This window comes from Acanthochromis polyacanthus, chromosome 5, assembly GCF_021347895.1.
Source record: "Acanthochromis polyacanthus isolate Apoly-LR-REF ecotype Palm Island chromosome 5, KAUST_Apoly_ChrSc, whole genome shotgun sequence".
Taxonomy (NCBI): Eukaryota; Metazoa; Chordata; class Actinopteri; family Pomacentridae; genus Acanthochromis; species Acanthochromis polyacanthus.
The window spans coordinates 16,490,990-16,505,752 of record NC_067117.1 but is presented as its reverse complement, the minus strand read 5'-3'; the positions used below and the strand labels follow the sequence as shown (position 1 = coordinate 16,505,752).

The 14,763-nt window shown below is 40.0% G+C and overlaps 1 protein-coding gene across 2 annotated transcripts; it reads left to right on the top strand.

Annotated features, from left to right (window-relative positions):
• The first annotated feature begins 38 nt into the window (after positions 1-38).
• On the top strand, positions 39-8,792 carry LOC110953464 (calcium-binding and coiled-coil domain-containing protein 1-like). 2 transcript variants are annotated; one of them, XM_022197483.2, is made up of 14 exons: positions 39-811; positions 1,510-1,658; positions 1,807-1,909; positions 2,975-3,174; positions 3,318-3,530; positions 3,683-3,831; positions 3,916-3,985; positions 4,454-4,708; positions 4,800-4,925; positions 5,234-5,317; positions 5,787-5,874; positions 5,975-6,048; positions 6,957-7,039; positions 7,415-8,792. In XM_022197483.2, exons 2-14 carry the CDS (start codon positions 1,527-1,529, stop codon positions 7,440-7,442), a joined length of 1,605 nt encoding a protein of 534 aa, XP_022053175.1. In that variant the 5' UTR covers positions 39-811; positions 1,510-1,526; the 3' UTR covers positions 7,443-8,792. The 2 variants fall into 2 exon arrangements, with proteins under 2 accessions (XP_022053175.1, XP_051804887.1); XM_051948927.1 differs by having other exon boundaries at positions 5,784-5,874.
• The last annotated feature ends 5,971 nt before the right edge of the window (positions 8,793-14,763 follow it).

Here is a 14,763-nt window from a genome sequence, read left to right as displayed (position 1 = left end):
TCATTCAATCTGAATTCAATTTATCAATCTTCAGAGTTTAATTCTAGATTTAAATTTGATCTTGTGAGTCCTTAAATGCCCCCAAATCCTTCTTGTGTTCCATGTGGGTTTGTGCTACAGCTACACTGCCATCAAGTGTTTAAAGTGGGAACAGGATTCTTTCGCAATCACAGGATATAATCAAAGGTTGGCTATTGAATTTTACAATGCATTGCAAGTCTTCGTCCAAATCACTGAAAACTGGAAAATGTTGGAGGAGCCGTCACATTTTACACAAAACACTCTGTGTTCATTTCTGCTTCACGGGACTCTGAAACAAATACTTTATTTCCACACTTTTTGCATTCTAAATGAATCCACAAGAAGCACATTGCAGAGATAAGCTTGCATGGATTCTGTTGTTTTTATACTTTCTGACTGAATCCATGTTGGATGCATTTAGATTCATATTAAAAGACATGCTAGACCTTCAGGAAAGCGCCCCCTCCTTTTCTAACCCCCCGCTCGTTCCACTACCAAGAATTGCAGTGAGGAGGAACCAGCAGCAGCAGGTCCTGTGTCCTATGACTGTATCCTTCGATGGGAGTTGAAGTGTGCAGAGCTGCTTTGCCGTCTGACAGGCTGTGTACTCGTGAACTGCATCTCCCATGAGTCACCCAGCATCACTAATTCTATTTGGGGTTCACATGGTTCAGGGGAGGTTGTGAAACTCTTGCACCTGACAGGACTGCTCATCACCTACAGACTGATGCAAAGCTATTCCTCATGAGGTAGCAGAAAAGACACAGCGTTCATTTCTCTACAGAATAAGGTAAGATTAACACCACCAACAGCAGCATTAAGTCCACAGAGCTCATTAAGTTATTAAACCCAGTAATTTATCCCAGAAAGCCACTAACAGAACCATAACAATGGGCAAGCTTCATGTGTTTTCTTATGAATAATATGCACATAGAAGGAACTGATTTGTTTGCCAAATGCATTGATTACACACATTTCATTTTCAACTTAACTGAAAATGTTGATTTAAATCTGGAGTGTTTTTTTTGTTTAAATGTTAGATTTCTGGATGCAGTCATGTTGTCATGATTGTGGTTTTTAGGAGTGAAATATCAAAAAATAGTATTGGAATGTCAATTAAAGCTATTGGTCTGCTCATAACTTTTACTTAATTATGTCTAATCCTAAAAATTGTGCCATTATGAATCATTTTGAGAGTCAATTAATGTATTTATTTTGTTTTTGGAGTGTAAAATACCACATGCTCAGAGCTACAACTAATTCACTCACACTGTCTGATTTTTGTGAACGATATGCTATAATCTAAGCACTCGTATATGCCCATACAAGTTTCTTGTTTATAAACATATTGTTGAGCCACAGGCAGCCGGTGTTTTGACCATGCTAGATTCCTAAACTGACTCGGCTATCACCTTTCATCAGCTGCTCTCATCCAGACTGAAACTGGAGCTCATTTCACTGGATCCATGTGTGTTTCTTCCTAAACAGCACAGCTTCCTATTACCATGGATAAACAGTCCGCGGTGGTGTTTCGAAATGTGGGACAGCTCTACTTCCCCCAGACCAGAGTGGAGTGTCACTACAGCCTGAGCTCAGACCATCAGTGGAGCAGCAGTGACTGGATTGGTATTTTTGAGGTAGATTCACCCAATTTACCACCAGCATCCTCTACATGTAAAACAAAAAATATCACAACTCTTTGTTACTGTGTTGCACGAGTGGTGAAGAAGATGCACATTTCTATGCTTTGTGGACCAAAAAATGTGTCTTTCTACCCTGTCACAGATGGGCTGGTCTTCAGTTAAACAGTATTACACGTACACATGGGCTCTAGTTCCTGAAGGTTACACTGAGGGAACCAGTGTCGACTTCTGTGCACTTTTCCACGGTAAGAAGTCAGCCAAGCATCTTTTAAAAGGACAGTTACTGATTCAATATTCTTCAGATTTGAACCTTTAGAAGTAACTATGTGATCACAGCAGCAACAACACCCACCAACAGGTTGAGGCTACGACCGGTTTCTGCCCAGTATTCATTTCTACATGAACGCACGATTAAGAGTCGGACCAACCCCGTCTTCCAACTTCATTTTTTTTATCTCACCTACACGCCTGTGATGTTTTGTGAGTGCGTCTTGTACAGTTGTGACACTATTGGGTCTACAGACAGACATCAAAACACCTGGCAGTATTTCAAAGATAGCTTTGGGGTGGTTCCTTCTACAGTAGGCGTCCCCACAACATATTTTGCTACTGCAGGTAAACAGACTCACAAGATGAAAAGGATGTGACAGAATTATTGACTGCAATGAATTTTCAAGGGGTCTTGGGGTGAAATTTGGGGGGGGGGTTAAAATATAAAAGTGCTCAAAATGGCATGACACCAAAAATGACATATCCATCAGCATGCTGACATTCCAGCTCAGTAGTCATTTCTGCATTATTTAGACGATTATGGGTCAGACCAAAACCTATTTTCCAAATTCAACCCTGTCATCTCAGCTACACACCGACAAAGTTTTGTGACCACATCTTGCTCTGTTGTAACACTGTTGTGTTGACAAAATCCTTCCATAGACAGATAAACACATTTAACAACACCTGCTTAAATACTCAAAGCCTGGTATTTTATGATAGTCTGGGCTACATTAGGTGTCTGCAGGCCTTTCTCATTGCAAGTTTCAAACTTCTTATCATCACTAATGGTTTGATCTACTTGTAATACACACAGTAGTGGTCAGAGTGTACAGACAGAAAGGTGAAATGTCAAACCACTGCAGATGAGCAAGAATAAGATTTTGCTGATGTAATGCAGTGCAGGTTCTTGGAACAACTCCTGCAAATGTTGCTTTTAGATTAGAGCTTGTTGTATTTCTATTTAGGTCTTATTTTATTCTGAAATATTTGGTGAACCAACAACATTAGGTTTAATTAGAAACGTCTACTCAATGCAGCATCCTACCTGCCCCGGCCCAGTGCCGTGGAGTACCAGTTTGTATATGTGGACAGGATGGGGGAGGTTCGTGCCCGCAGTCGTCCCTTCACTTTCTGTGCTCCCAAACCGCTGGATGAGCTGGAGACTCTGAAGGAAGAGCAAGATGAGGAGGGAGAGGAAGAGCTGCTCCTGGTCATCCCCAGGGCTGAGCTGCTGCAGGTGGGAAGAAAAAGTTCACTGAGACAACAAGAACTGAGTGGAAGGCATTACAGAGATCTTAGTAGTTACTGTGGAAGTATTTAAATATGTTTACATCTTTCAATGCAGCTGTGCAGTCATCTGTCTTCCTGTGTTATCCACAGAGTCGACTGGAGGAGTGCTTGAAAAAGCAGGCGGATTTACAGCGAGCTCTGGATGCAGCAAAAAAAGAGGCAGAGAACGAGAAAGTAGACAGCAAAGAAGCAAGAATGGACTGGGAGTGTGAAAGAGAAGCAATGAAGGCGGAGATCACTGAGCTCAGAGATAATCTGAGACACGACCGTGAGCTGCTGAAGAACATGGAGGGAAAACACAAGGTAGGGACAGCTCACATCACCTGATAAACAACACCACAACACAACTTCTTTGGTGCTTGATTAAAGGTTTCTAATCAATGGAATAAACACAATAAAAGATGACATAAAAAGTTATGTATAATATTTTTTTCTTCTCTCTACAACACTGAAAGGACGTAAAATACAATCAGGAAAATCTGAACTCCGAGCTGAGCAAACTTATGACTGAAAAGGCTGAGAGTCTGCAGCAAATCAAAGACCTGGAGGATGACATCAGAGTTCTGACTGACAGAGAGAAAGAAGGAAACAATGAACTGGAAAGGCGAGTGTCTGAGACAAATGCAAACTTTAAATATTTGTCTTTCTAGCCTGCAGCTAACCTTATTTATTTATTTTTTTACCACAGACTGAAAGAGAGAGTGAGGAAAATGTCCAGTCAAATGAAGCATGACGAGGAAAAGAGAAAGTCTCTGCAGGTAACTAGTTGATATCGATTAAGAAATACGGTAACAGAGGTCGAAAGAGCACAGACGACTCTGTAACATAAGAAAACCTCTGATCCCATGACACACTGTCCCCAGGCCAGATATAGGTGGTCAGATCTTTCTACAAATAGGATAAGAAGAAGGGTCATTCCACCTCAGTTCATGAAATTTAAAAAAAAATTCATGCCTGACCAACTCATATTTGTCATTTTTCAACATGTTCAAATATTTCCCAAAAATGTTGAAAATGTGGACATCAGAAGTTTCACTGTGAAAATATATATATATTTTTTACACATTTTCAAACTTTAAAACGGGTCAATTTTGACTCACAGGACAACACAAGGGTTAATTGGAGACTTTTTGTTGTGGCTACATCAGACAAGAATAATGAGATAAAATATTCCTCTCAAATCTTTGTGTCCGTTGCTGCTCCTGTACCTCTTCATCTCTCTACAGGTGGAGAACGAGGCTGCTGTGGCGGAGCTGCGAGGGCTGCAGGACCGTGTGGAGACCAGTGAACATATAGCTGAGAACCTCCGTAGGGAGCTGAGGGAGCTGGGCACCCGACAGGGCAGCACCCACGCTGAGCTGCACCAAGCCCGGCTGCAGGTGGCCCAGCTGACCCTGCTGCTGTCTGAGGAGAACCTGGTCCTCAGGGAGGAGAGGGCCAACTGGGCTTTAGAGAGAGAGGCTAACAAACATGCAGCAGAAGTGAGGATGCAGCAGGACCTGATGCTGCACGACCATGACCTATATATAGATCTGACTTCATTAATAAACCTGTTTTCTTCTTTTTGTGCAGAGTGAGAAGAAGAAATTACAAGATCTGAGCTGTGAGGTGCAGAGAAAAGAAGAGTGGCTGCAGGAGGAGAGGACAGAGAGAGAGACACTAGAAGCAGAGCTCGGGGAAGAGAAAGATTACAATAAAGTAAGTAAACCAAAGTACATCATGATCACTATTATTTAATTCACAAACACATCCAGCTCTAAATATAACTGCTCGGGTGCTGCGGTTTTGCATCGTCAGTTGCTCGGGTTGCATTTTGGAAACTGGACATTCATGCCAGAGTTCAGCGCAGCTCTTTTATTACTCACGTACTGGCACAAATAGAAAAGCTTCCACGAACAGTAAGTAAACATTTCTTCACACCGTCATGTGATGAACAGCAGGAAAGAGGACACATCAGCTGTGTGGGTGTTGAGATGATGTGAGTTAAATGCTGCTGCCCCCTGTAGGTGCTGCTGAGAGAGCTGCAGGAGCTGAAGGCCAGTCTGAGAAAAATCCAGAAGGAAAGAGAGGAGGAGCAACTAAACAAACAGGCAAGAATTCCTCACCAGATCACCAGTACACGTTATATGTTCTTATGATATGCCATTCTTCAGGAATTTAGTCAAGATAACAATTCACAGTGCGTGATAGAATAACAAAGAATTGTGTTGTTATAGATGCTGCCAATTTTGCTGTTGTTTGATGCAAATATTTTTGAACTAAAATCAATCTCTGAATGTGGGACTTTCTTGCTTGAATTTCTACATTATTGATATTGCCATTTTATTCACTTAAAAGATGGGAATAAGTCTTTTTCTACATTTTACACTCATTCTGTAGCTAAAACATTATTGATGGCAGTGGTATCTTCAATTATTCACAAAGAAAACACTTTTTAAACTCAAGTAATGAAAGGATAATAGCATCATGACAGTTTACAGTGAAATACTTAAATTTACTTCTCTCTTTTCTCGACCTTTACTTCTTCTTATCTGTGGGTTTATATTTGGAAACTAGCAGGACCTGGTGAGCTACATTCATCAGTTAGAGCAGAGGTTGGAGACTGTGCCAGAAACTAGATCAAATATCGCAGTTTCTACATGTATCTGTAAGTAAAAAAAAAAAAAAACTCTCTTTGTGCACCAGACTAATGTTTAACAGCATTATAATGAGCGACAAAGTAAAGAATTATTCCCATTTTTAAACAGCTTCTGACTCGTCCTCTGAGGATGACATCGATGAATCTTCAATCTGTGAGGATCCACCAGCCTCTGACACACAGGTTTGCCATCCAACTAAACTAATCTAGGATTAACACCACCTGCATTGGCTTTCAGCAGACCTGAGTGGGCAAATATTTGACTAGTTTCCCAACTGAGTCGTGGAGCTCTGCTGTTTGTTCCACCTCTACCGTTGAACACGTGGATTTAGTGCTGCCTCAGAAACAATGATGTCAAACCAGATCAAGTGAAAGACAAAACAGGGAACAATGACACTTCCTTAGAAACATCTCACTTGTGTATTCACAAAGAACTTGTTCTAACACCTCGTCAACACATCCATTTATGTTTTGCTTGAGGATATCCTCTGCCAACACAGAATATAATTAGCTAACTTTGTAACCAACAGCCTTGTTACAAGCTCAGATCATTTTATATGGTTGATTTTGCTCAAATTAGATCAGTTATGAGCTTTTTGTGTAGAAACATGACTTATTTACAAATACAGAGCAGTAAAAAATATTTTAAAACAAACATTAGACACAGGGTTGAGATAGATCAACGCATGTTAAAATACTGTTTTAGGGGCGCCCGTATAGCTCATCGGGTTAAGCGGGCGACTCACGTACAAGGGCTGGTCTTCGACGCAGCGGCCCAGGTTCCATTCCTGCCCGTGTCCGTTTGCTGCATGTCTTCTCCTCGTTTCCTGTCACTCTTCACTGCTACTGTCACAATAAAGCCGAAAAAAGGCAAAAAGAAAATATTAAAAATAAATACTGTTTTAGGAGACACAATAAAAAATAGACACTGCATCTTGACTCGTTTTCCAGTAATGCTACATCACAGACATTAGTGTGGAAATGTTGCTCACTGTCACTGGTTCTTACATAAACATTAATTTTTAGTATATTAGGAAACAACAGTAAGATTTACATTTTACATCCATCTTTGTTTCTGCCTCTTGAATCAGGATGAGAAGAGGCAGGACTGTGACACTAGAGCTGATGAAAGGAAGGAACTGATCCTAAAAGACCACGTCAACCCCGTCCTGAGGTGACAAATCTGGCTTTTTACCATCTGCAACAAAGACACCATTTCCTCCATCGTGATTAGAATCATCACTTTACACTCTCCTCACTGACAGACTGTTTTATAAAGTCTCGCATCCACTTATCGTTCACTTTCTTCTGATAGTCAGCTCTGGAGAGTAAAAATAATAAATAATATTGTAATAAAAATGCAGTAAGAGTTTTAAAAAAATGCAAATAATGAACACATTCATAACAGGCAAGCAACAGATTAGTAGGAATAGATGTAAGAGATTTAGTATCATCTTTATTGGCAGTATATTCTGTGTTGTTATTTTTACCCTCTGCACCTTTAGTAAATCTGTCTGTCTTTTCTGTAAATCTCTCTTTTCCTCTCCAGTGATCTGGCTGACGCCCCCATGTGGTAACACAAGGAAGAACCGATAGACAGTCAGGTCGCTGTTATCTCTACAAAGATAATCAATGTGTGTCTTCAGGAAGCTTGTGACATTTTGGGAGAATTCTCCCATTTTGTTGTTTTGTTAAAATTAGGTGCCTGTTTTCAAAGAAAATGTGGCAAAGTTTGAAAGTGTCCAGATTTGTGTTTAATGCAGGGGTGGGGGGGTGCAACAGATATTTTTGTGGGGGGCACTGAAAAGTTGTAAGAAAAAATGAAAGCCGCTACTGACCTCTCACTTTTAAAAAGTATTTTTCATGTTTTTTTTTTTTTTGTTCTTTAACCCAATAGGAAAGCTGTATATGACCTTTTCATTTTGGACTGTTAACATTCAAATTATGATGGACTTGTTTCCTTGTTTATGTGAATTACAGCATCATTAGCTCCAACAATAAAATACAGTAAGTAGCACTCTGTACATTTAATAGTAAACCTGAGAACAATAAACAGTAACAATACTCCATATTCTTAAATCAAATACAATAAAATACAATAAGCAACACTCTATACATTTAACAATAAACCAGAGAACAATAATAAACAGTAGCAATATTCCATATTCTAAAGTCATTTAATAGTGCACAGCTCAGCAAACATTAGTGTTCTGAAAATCACAAAAAGCTGCTCTCAATAATCTTTCACAGTGAGCAGATGTTCTTGTGTTGCAGATACATGGTCCAGACGTGGCCGTTGAACAGGCCGGGGGGTCTGGCACCGTCTACTTCCTTGAGCACCTCCTCTTTTTACATTCTTCATATGGGATGGAAATAAAATAACGTTGATTTAGCACGTCGATCAAAGGCCTGTAGGTGCAAAGCAGGAAGCCCTCCACAATGAGGATGTGAGTCTCCTCCTCCTCCTTGTGGTCCGACTTCGGGATGATCTCTGTGTCCAGGGTGTTATTAACGCCATGAGACTTCTCAAACTTCACCGGGTTCTCCAGCCACGTGTAGATCCTATTCATCATGGCGTCCATGTCCAGAGCAGTGATGACATTGTACTGCTTAAAGCCATCTTCACCAACTTCAATCTGATCTTGGTTCTTGAAGAAGTCATCCTGATGGACCACACAGCAGTTGGGCAGGTTCTTGATCAGGTGGTTGGTGAAGGTGGTTTTCCCTCCATTGGTTACGCTGCCGATGCCGTTGATGTACTTCATGTTCTCAGACTGGTCAAAGCTGTCGTCCAAAAAACATCATATTGTACCCGACTTTTACATAATATTTATTGTCTGTGATTGTGAGACTAAATTCCTCCACATTCTGGAACTTTACCTGCAGAAGCTGTAGGAATAAATAAAAATAAAATCTGTTCATTTCCACATCATGCCCATTTATTTATTCTTAATATCTCAGACTGAATGCTAGCTGTCAGTAAAAACAAACTCATCTGCTGGACTGCATCCCAAAATGGAAACATGGACAGAATTTAACACTCATGTATCCATGGCAACACTAAAGTTTCTGCTTCTTACCAAAGTTCACAACACAAGTAAAGATTTTTTAATGTAAAACTTCAGGGATGACGGCTAACCAAAAGTATTCTGATCAGTACTTCATGATCAATATCAGGACAGATGTTACAACTCCAGCTGTTCCATTAGACTGCAGTTATTCACAGAGAAATTAAAACATCACATTCCTCAAAAAAAACTAAATGGGACTTTTATTAAATAAAGTGCTGGTGAATAAATATTACCATTAAATGAGGAGATGTGAGACTTCCACAGCATGGATCACCATCAACTGGATCTGCTGTTGATTCAGAGCTGAATGTCAGAATGAACTGAGACAGAAAAGCTGCTTCGAGCTGCAACATTACGGTCTGACAGTCCAACACCATCACACTTTTCGTCTGGTTGTTTTTTCTCCAGCATGCTGTGAAGTTCAGTTTTTACCTGAATCAATACAGAGATTCTATTTCCAACCAAGACTGGAATAAAAATTAGAACCTTATGAAGTTATTAATGTAACTAGATCCTTTCGGATGGAAGGATTTACTTCTAAGTTCTAATTCAAGTTTCAGTTGAGCACTTTGCATTCACAAAGAAAAACAGCGATACCGTCATAGCAACATTTAATAAACATAAAGCTTCCCTGTTGGCTCATTGTTGAAGTTTGTTCCTGAGCATCTGAACCTTAAATCCAGTCTGAGGACCGTCTTCAGAGAACTTCAAGACCTTCCATCGGCTGGACCAGATGTGGCTACATCACCCTCTGAACATCTGGATGACAGGAGAAAAGACAGAAATCAAACACAGATCACACAAATACAATTTATTCACTTTCATCATTTTATAAAAGTAGCATGAATTTTATTAAAACTGGACAACATCAGTAATGAAAGTAAATGTTTTTATCTCGTGTTGAAGTTAAATTTAAAGTCAATTTTAATGACAGTTTATCCTGAGAGGAGTGAGAATGGAGCTTTTCTTTCCTTTTTAGAATATTCCCTCAAAATATTCTGTTTATTATTGGCTTTAGAAGCTTTTTTCTTGACTTATTTATTTTTAGATACCTCAGACTGATGCACTTTGCTGGTTTGCAGATAAATTCATGTACAATGACAATAAAGATCTTCTATTATAACATATTTTACTAAAACAAGAACTGCAAACCTTCTCAACCATCTCTCAGTCTGCAAAATTCCAGCTGCGATAAAGAATTATCTGATGTAGTTATTATTAGAATCTTTACTGAACCAGCCCTGGAATTAATAAAAATCTGTATATGGATATGATTTTCTCTGATGGGACCACAAAAACTGCATACAATAAAGTAAATCTCTTCTGCATTGCACACATACTACACTTTTGTATAACTCTGGATGTCAGAGTAAAGGAGGACAGATCCACCAATCAGCCACAACATTCTGACCACTGAAGACAACAACATCCATCATCTTGTTCTAATGCAACGTTCTGCTGGGAAACTTTGACGTTCAGGTGGATGTTTGACATGTACCACCACCTAAACACTGCAGGACACACAACCCCTCAGTCTGACTGAGCATCTATGAGATGGTCCAGGATCAGCCTGATCTAGGTAGGACCCGCTCTGCAACCCACAGGACATCCTCAGAGGTCCTGATGAACCACTGGGTCAGAGGAGTTTTAGCAGCATAAAGGGAGCAACACAGTATTAGTCAGGCAGTCATAATGTTATACTGTTATATTGTCATGCAGATTATATGATCGGTAAACGTTACTATCAATTATAACGTCCACATTGATCATCAATCCATCCTCTATACACCGGTTTATCCTCACTAGGGTCACGGGGCCACATTGATCAGGAAAAAAACAAAACAAAACAACAACTATCAGTTCATTCAGAAACTGTGGGGTTAAATATGGAGGTATTTCAGGTGCAAAATGTTTGAGCACCTGTAACATCGAATTTGTAGTTGTGTACATTGAATTTGTATGTGATATGATACACATACAAATTCAATGTACACAACTACAAATTCGATGTTACAGGTGCTCAAACATTTTGCACCTGAAATACCTCCATAGTTAAACCTCAAAACACAGACCTCAACAGCAGTTTGTTTCAAAGCAGAACACGAGCCGGTTTTCACTGAAGAAGCTTTCAGAGCAACAATTAAATGAAAGTTTTGTTCTCATTAATTTCAGTCAGCCAAAATAATGCACGCACACACCAGGAAAAGTTTTTTTTTAAATAAATATTTCATTTGTATCAGTACTTTCATCAAATCACCATAACTCCGTGTCCTGTTGTACCATGTTTTCCCAACAGATGGCATTACCCTCATGAATGGAGCATCAGCAGGTGACGTCTATAACAGTGGTTCTCAACCCTGTTCCTCAGGACCCACTGTCCTGCATGTTTCAGATTCTTCCCTGCTCCAACACACCTGATTCAAATGATCATCTCATCATCAGGCTTCCGCAGAGGCTTGATGACGAGCTGATCATTTGAATCAGGTGTGTTGGAGCAGGGAAGCATCTATAACATGCAGAACAGTGGGTCCTGAGGAACAGGTTTGAGAACCACTGGTCTACAACACAACAGAAATGTCTGGAAGTCAGTGGCCTCCACTTTGAGCACCTCTTGTAATTGTAGAGGCCAAAGATAACTTTTATTAATCTTGAGATGTCTGAATTAATTTGGTATTGAAATATTTATGCAAGTTTTACCTTTCCTGATATGTGTAAACATTATTTTGACTGACTCTGTATGATGGGTTTCTGACAGGTCACCAGTCAACATCTTTTTATAATAATGACAAACATACCTGCATTCTACAGGAGTGATTTTCCTCATGTGCAGGTAAAGATGTGTGAGGAGCTTAGAGATGACAGGAGCAGGAGTCATCCTCACTAATTCAGCTTCCACCTAGAAACAGACCACAAGCAAACACACTGATAGACTCAAATGTCCAACCTCACAGCCTCAAAATATCTGTTTAGGAAGTGTTGTGCTTCTAAATTATGCTGAAAGCACTGACAGACATTCTCTTACAAGGTTGTGTAAAAAGCAGCCTGTCCTCTGAGCTACTGAGAAATCTTCCTGAACAAAGTTTCGACGTGTAAATTGGCTCAACAAAAACTAAAGCCTCAGTCAGAGATAACAGATATCGCAAATTATAAACAATTTTCTTTGTGAACTCAGATCTTTGCTTCATCCTCACATAAAAAGGGAAGTTTAACTCGTTAGGTGCCTGCATATGAACGGCTTGTGCAGTTCTAGATCCAAAAGTAAGATGATTTAACTCATGTTTTACTACAAATATATGCAATAATTATTAAATACAATGGCTGGTTGTTAGTTTACTCACTACTACTGTCACTTTATATACTGGATTGAACTTGAGCAGTGGAAGAGAGAAGGAATTTAATGAAATTATGGAGATTCAGTGAGGTAATGTTGCACAAAGTTAAGTTCAGAACAGTTTAATTCAAACCAGCTGAATGGGTTTTAGCTAACAAGGTGAAATAACTTTTTTAAAAGCTAAAATACACAGCAGAGAAATACAGATTGAGAAGTTCATTCTAATAATGAGAGACAGCTGAGGCAGCAACTTACACAGGTGTTCAGCGGTAAGTTAGCCACCTGTGTAAATTAGCCCGCTAGCTAACTTAGCCGCTTAGCTAGCTAACGCGTCTGGATCAACTGCTCAAACACGACAAAACACAACTCTTCACAAGTCGCTGACTTAACGTACAACAAAAAAAATGCTACTGGTTAGAAGTATTTATCTTCTTACCGTGTCTTACTCCAAAAACAAGGTCAACAGCAGCCAGAGATGCTACCAGACAAGCTAAACATAGATATATACAGAAGATTAGATACGCATTACCCACAATTCCAAGGGGCAGCCTCAGACTAAACTAATCCAGCCGCTCACACGAAAACTAAAGCAAATAAAAATATCAAACCACCGTGGGGTGGTCAGATTTTCCTGGGAGATTGTGTCACACATGGAAATGCCGCCAAAAAAATTAGTGAACACCATGAGTGAGACCAACATCCGGTCAGTTGAGTATATATACCGCTGGAATGCATGAAGAAAATTTAGAGGTAGGTGTGATCTATTGCAAGTGAAGTTCTGTACCACAACCAGCACGTTCATAACCGAAATAAAGTGCCAGTGGGACACTTCACGCTTGAAGTGGAGGAAGACTGGCCAACTCTCAGTGCCGATGGGAGGAGTAGGTGTGCTGGTGGAACGGGGAACTTCACATTGTAATAGGTCACACCTGTGAGATAGGGTATCTCACTCCCTCTAAACATATCTTTATTTTTTAAAATAATTTTATTTGTTCTTTATTTTATTTATTCTTTTTTAAAATCAATATTTACTTATCCAGAAACATCCAGCAGTTCTGACTGTTTCTGAAATGGAGCTCAATCACTTGTTGAAAACGCTTCATGAAATCACGATTGCAGCTATTACCACAATAAGAGCTTTTTCTATTTCTATACTTTTATGGATCTCATCACACATCAGTCACCTAAACTAACCACGATTTTGGAAGCACACGAATTTTGCTGCTTCTGTAGGTGACGGTGGATCACACACTGACACTTCAGCTCCGCCTGAAACCAGCGTCCAGCATCTTCCACAGTTACAGTCACTTGTCCTGCCTTCAACAGCTCCGCTCATGTTTGGCATTAACTGGGTGCAGACTTACTTTTGTTACAGTGCAAATTATCTGCTGATGGATCATTTTCACTGGAACAAAAGTAAATCTGTGGAATAAATGCAGGTCGAAACGTGGAAACATGAAGTCAAGTGACAGACACAGACTGTGACGTAATCGCTCACGCGGTCCATTTGTGTCCACTCACACCTTCATCTTGTCGGTGGCCGAGTGCTTAAAACTGCCCGCTTAAGACTTTAAGGTCGTCTGATCGAATCCCGTCGTGTTCAATTTTAGATAGAGACAACTGTAGTCTGTGACCTGCTGCGAGGCTCAGCTCTCCCTGCCGCCCGAGGGTCGAGCTCATTAGCTAAATAAGTTGTTGTTTGTTGTTGTTTTAAAAAGGTGATATTAAACTACAGAATTAAAAGAGCTAGCGATGTGCGGGTACGTATTTTTGTCAGGTCCCGTCGTCGCCGTATAAACTTCGGATTTTCTTTTTTATCGTTTTGGATACTCCGTGCGAATATGAACGTTTGTCACAGTGGTCTTGCTGTAAAGTCAATTTAACCTGACATTTTTGGTGGCCGGCGTGACGTTACCGACGGCTTTATAACGCTAGGTTTACTTCGTCCTGTTACCTGTCGGGTCTCGTCTTGTAAGGCGTCTTGGATAATGCACGGTTTGTCACATTGTTGCTGATGTACAGTCTATGTAACCTTCACATGTTTGGAATGAACAGCTTGTGGCCGATGTGACATCGGTGACTGCCTAATAACGCTACGGTTACTGAGTTTTTTACGAAGGAGTGAGTGAGCAAATAAGATATCAGATTAGTGGAAAGTACAAATTAGGCACGTATTTATTGCATTTTGCGATATCAGTGTTGTGCTTTAGAGGGAAAACCTTTTTTCCCTCAGCTACATTGACTTAGTAGCTTTAGTTAGTGTTGGCAGTTACTCTGCAGATTGATGTGAATGTTATAGTAGCATACATAGACTGAGCATAATATACTGTAAGACAAAGCTTAAGAGATGATTCTTGACTGAATAAAACGTGGAGTAAGATAATGTACACAGCTGCCTTAACCCTCAAGCGACCCAGTGGGGTCATTTATGACCCCAGCCATATAATTATATTTCCATTTTTATATCTTTTATCTGAAAAATGTTTCCTACCATGA

Bases quoted from the DNA above. Each gene is read 5' to 3' on its own strand.
- LOC110953464 (XM_051948927.1), top strand. From the start codon at position 1,527: ATGGATAAACAGTCCGCGGTGGTGTTTCGAAATGTGGGACAGCTCTAC. The intron at 3,175-3,317 runs GTGGGAAGAAAA...TGTTATCCACAG, and splicing joins CCAGGGCTGAGCTGCTGCAG to AGTCGACTGGAGGAGTGCTT. The intron at 5,875-5,974 runs GTAAGTAAAAAA...ATTTTTAAACAG, and splicing joins CGCAGTTTCTACATGTATCT to CTTCTGACTCGTCCTCTGAG.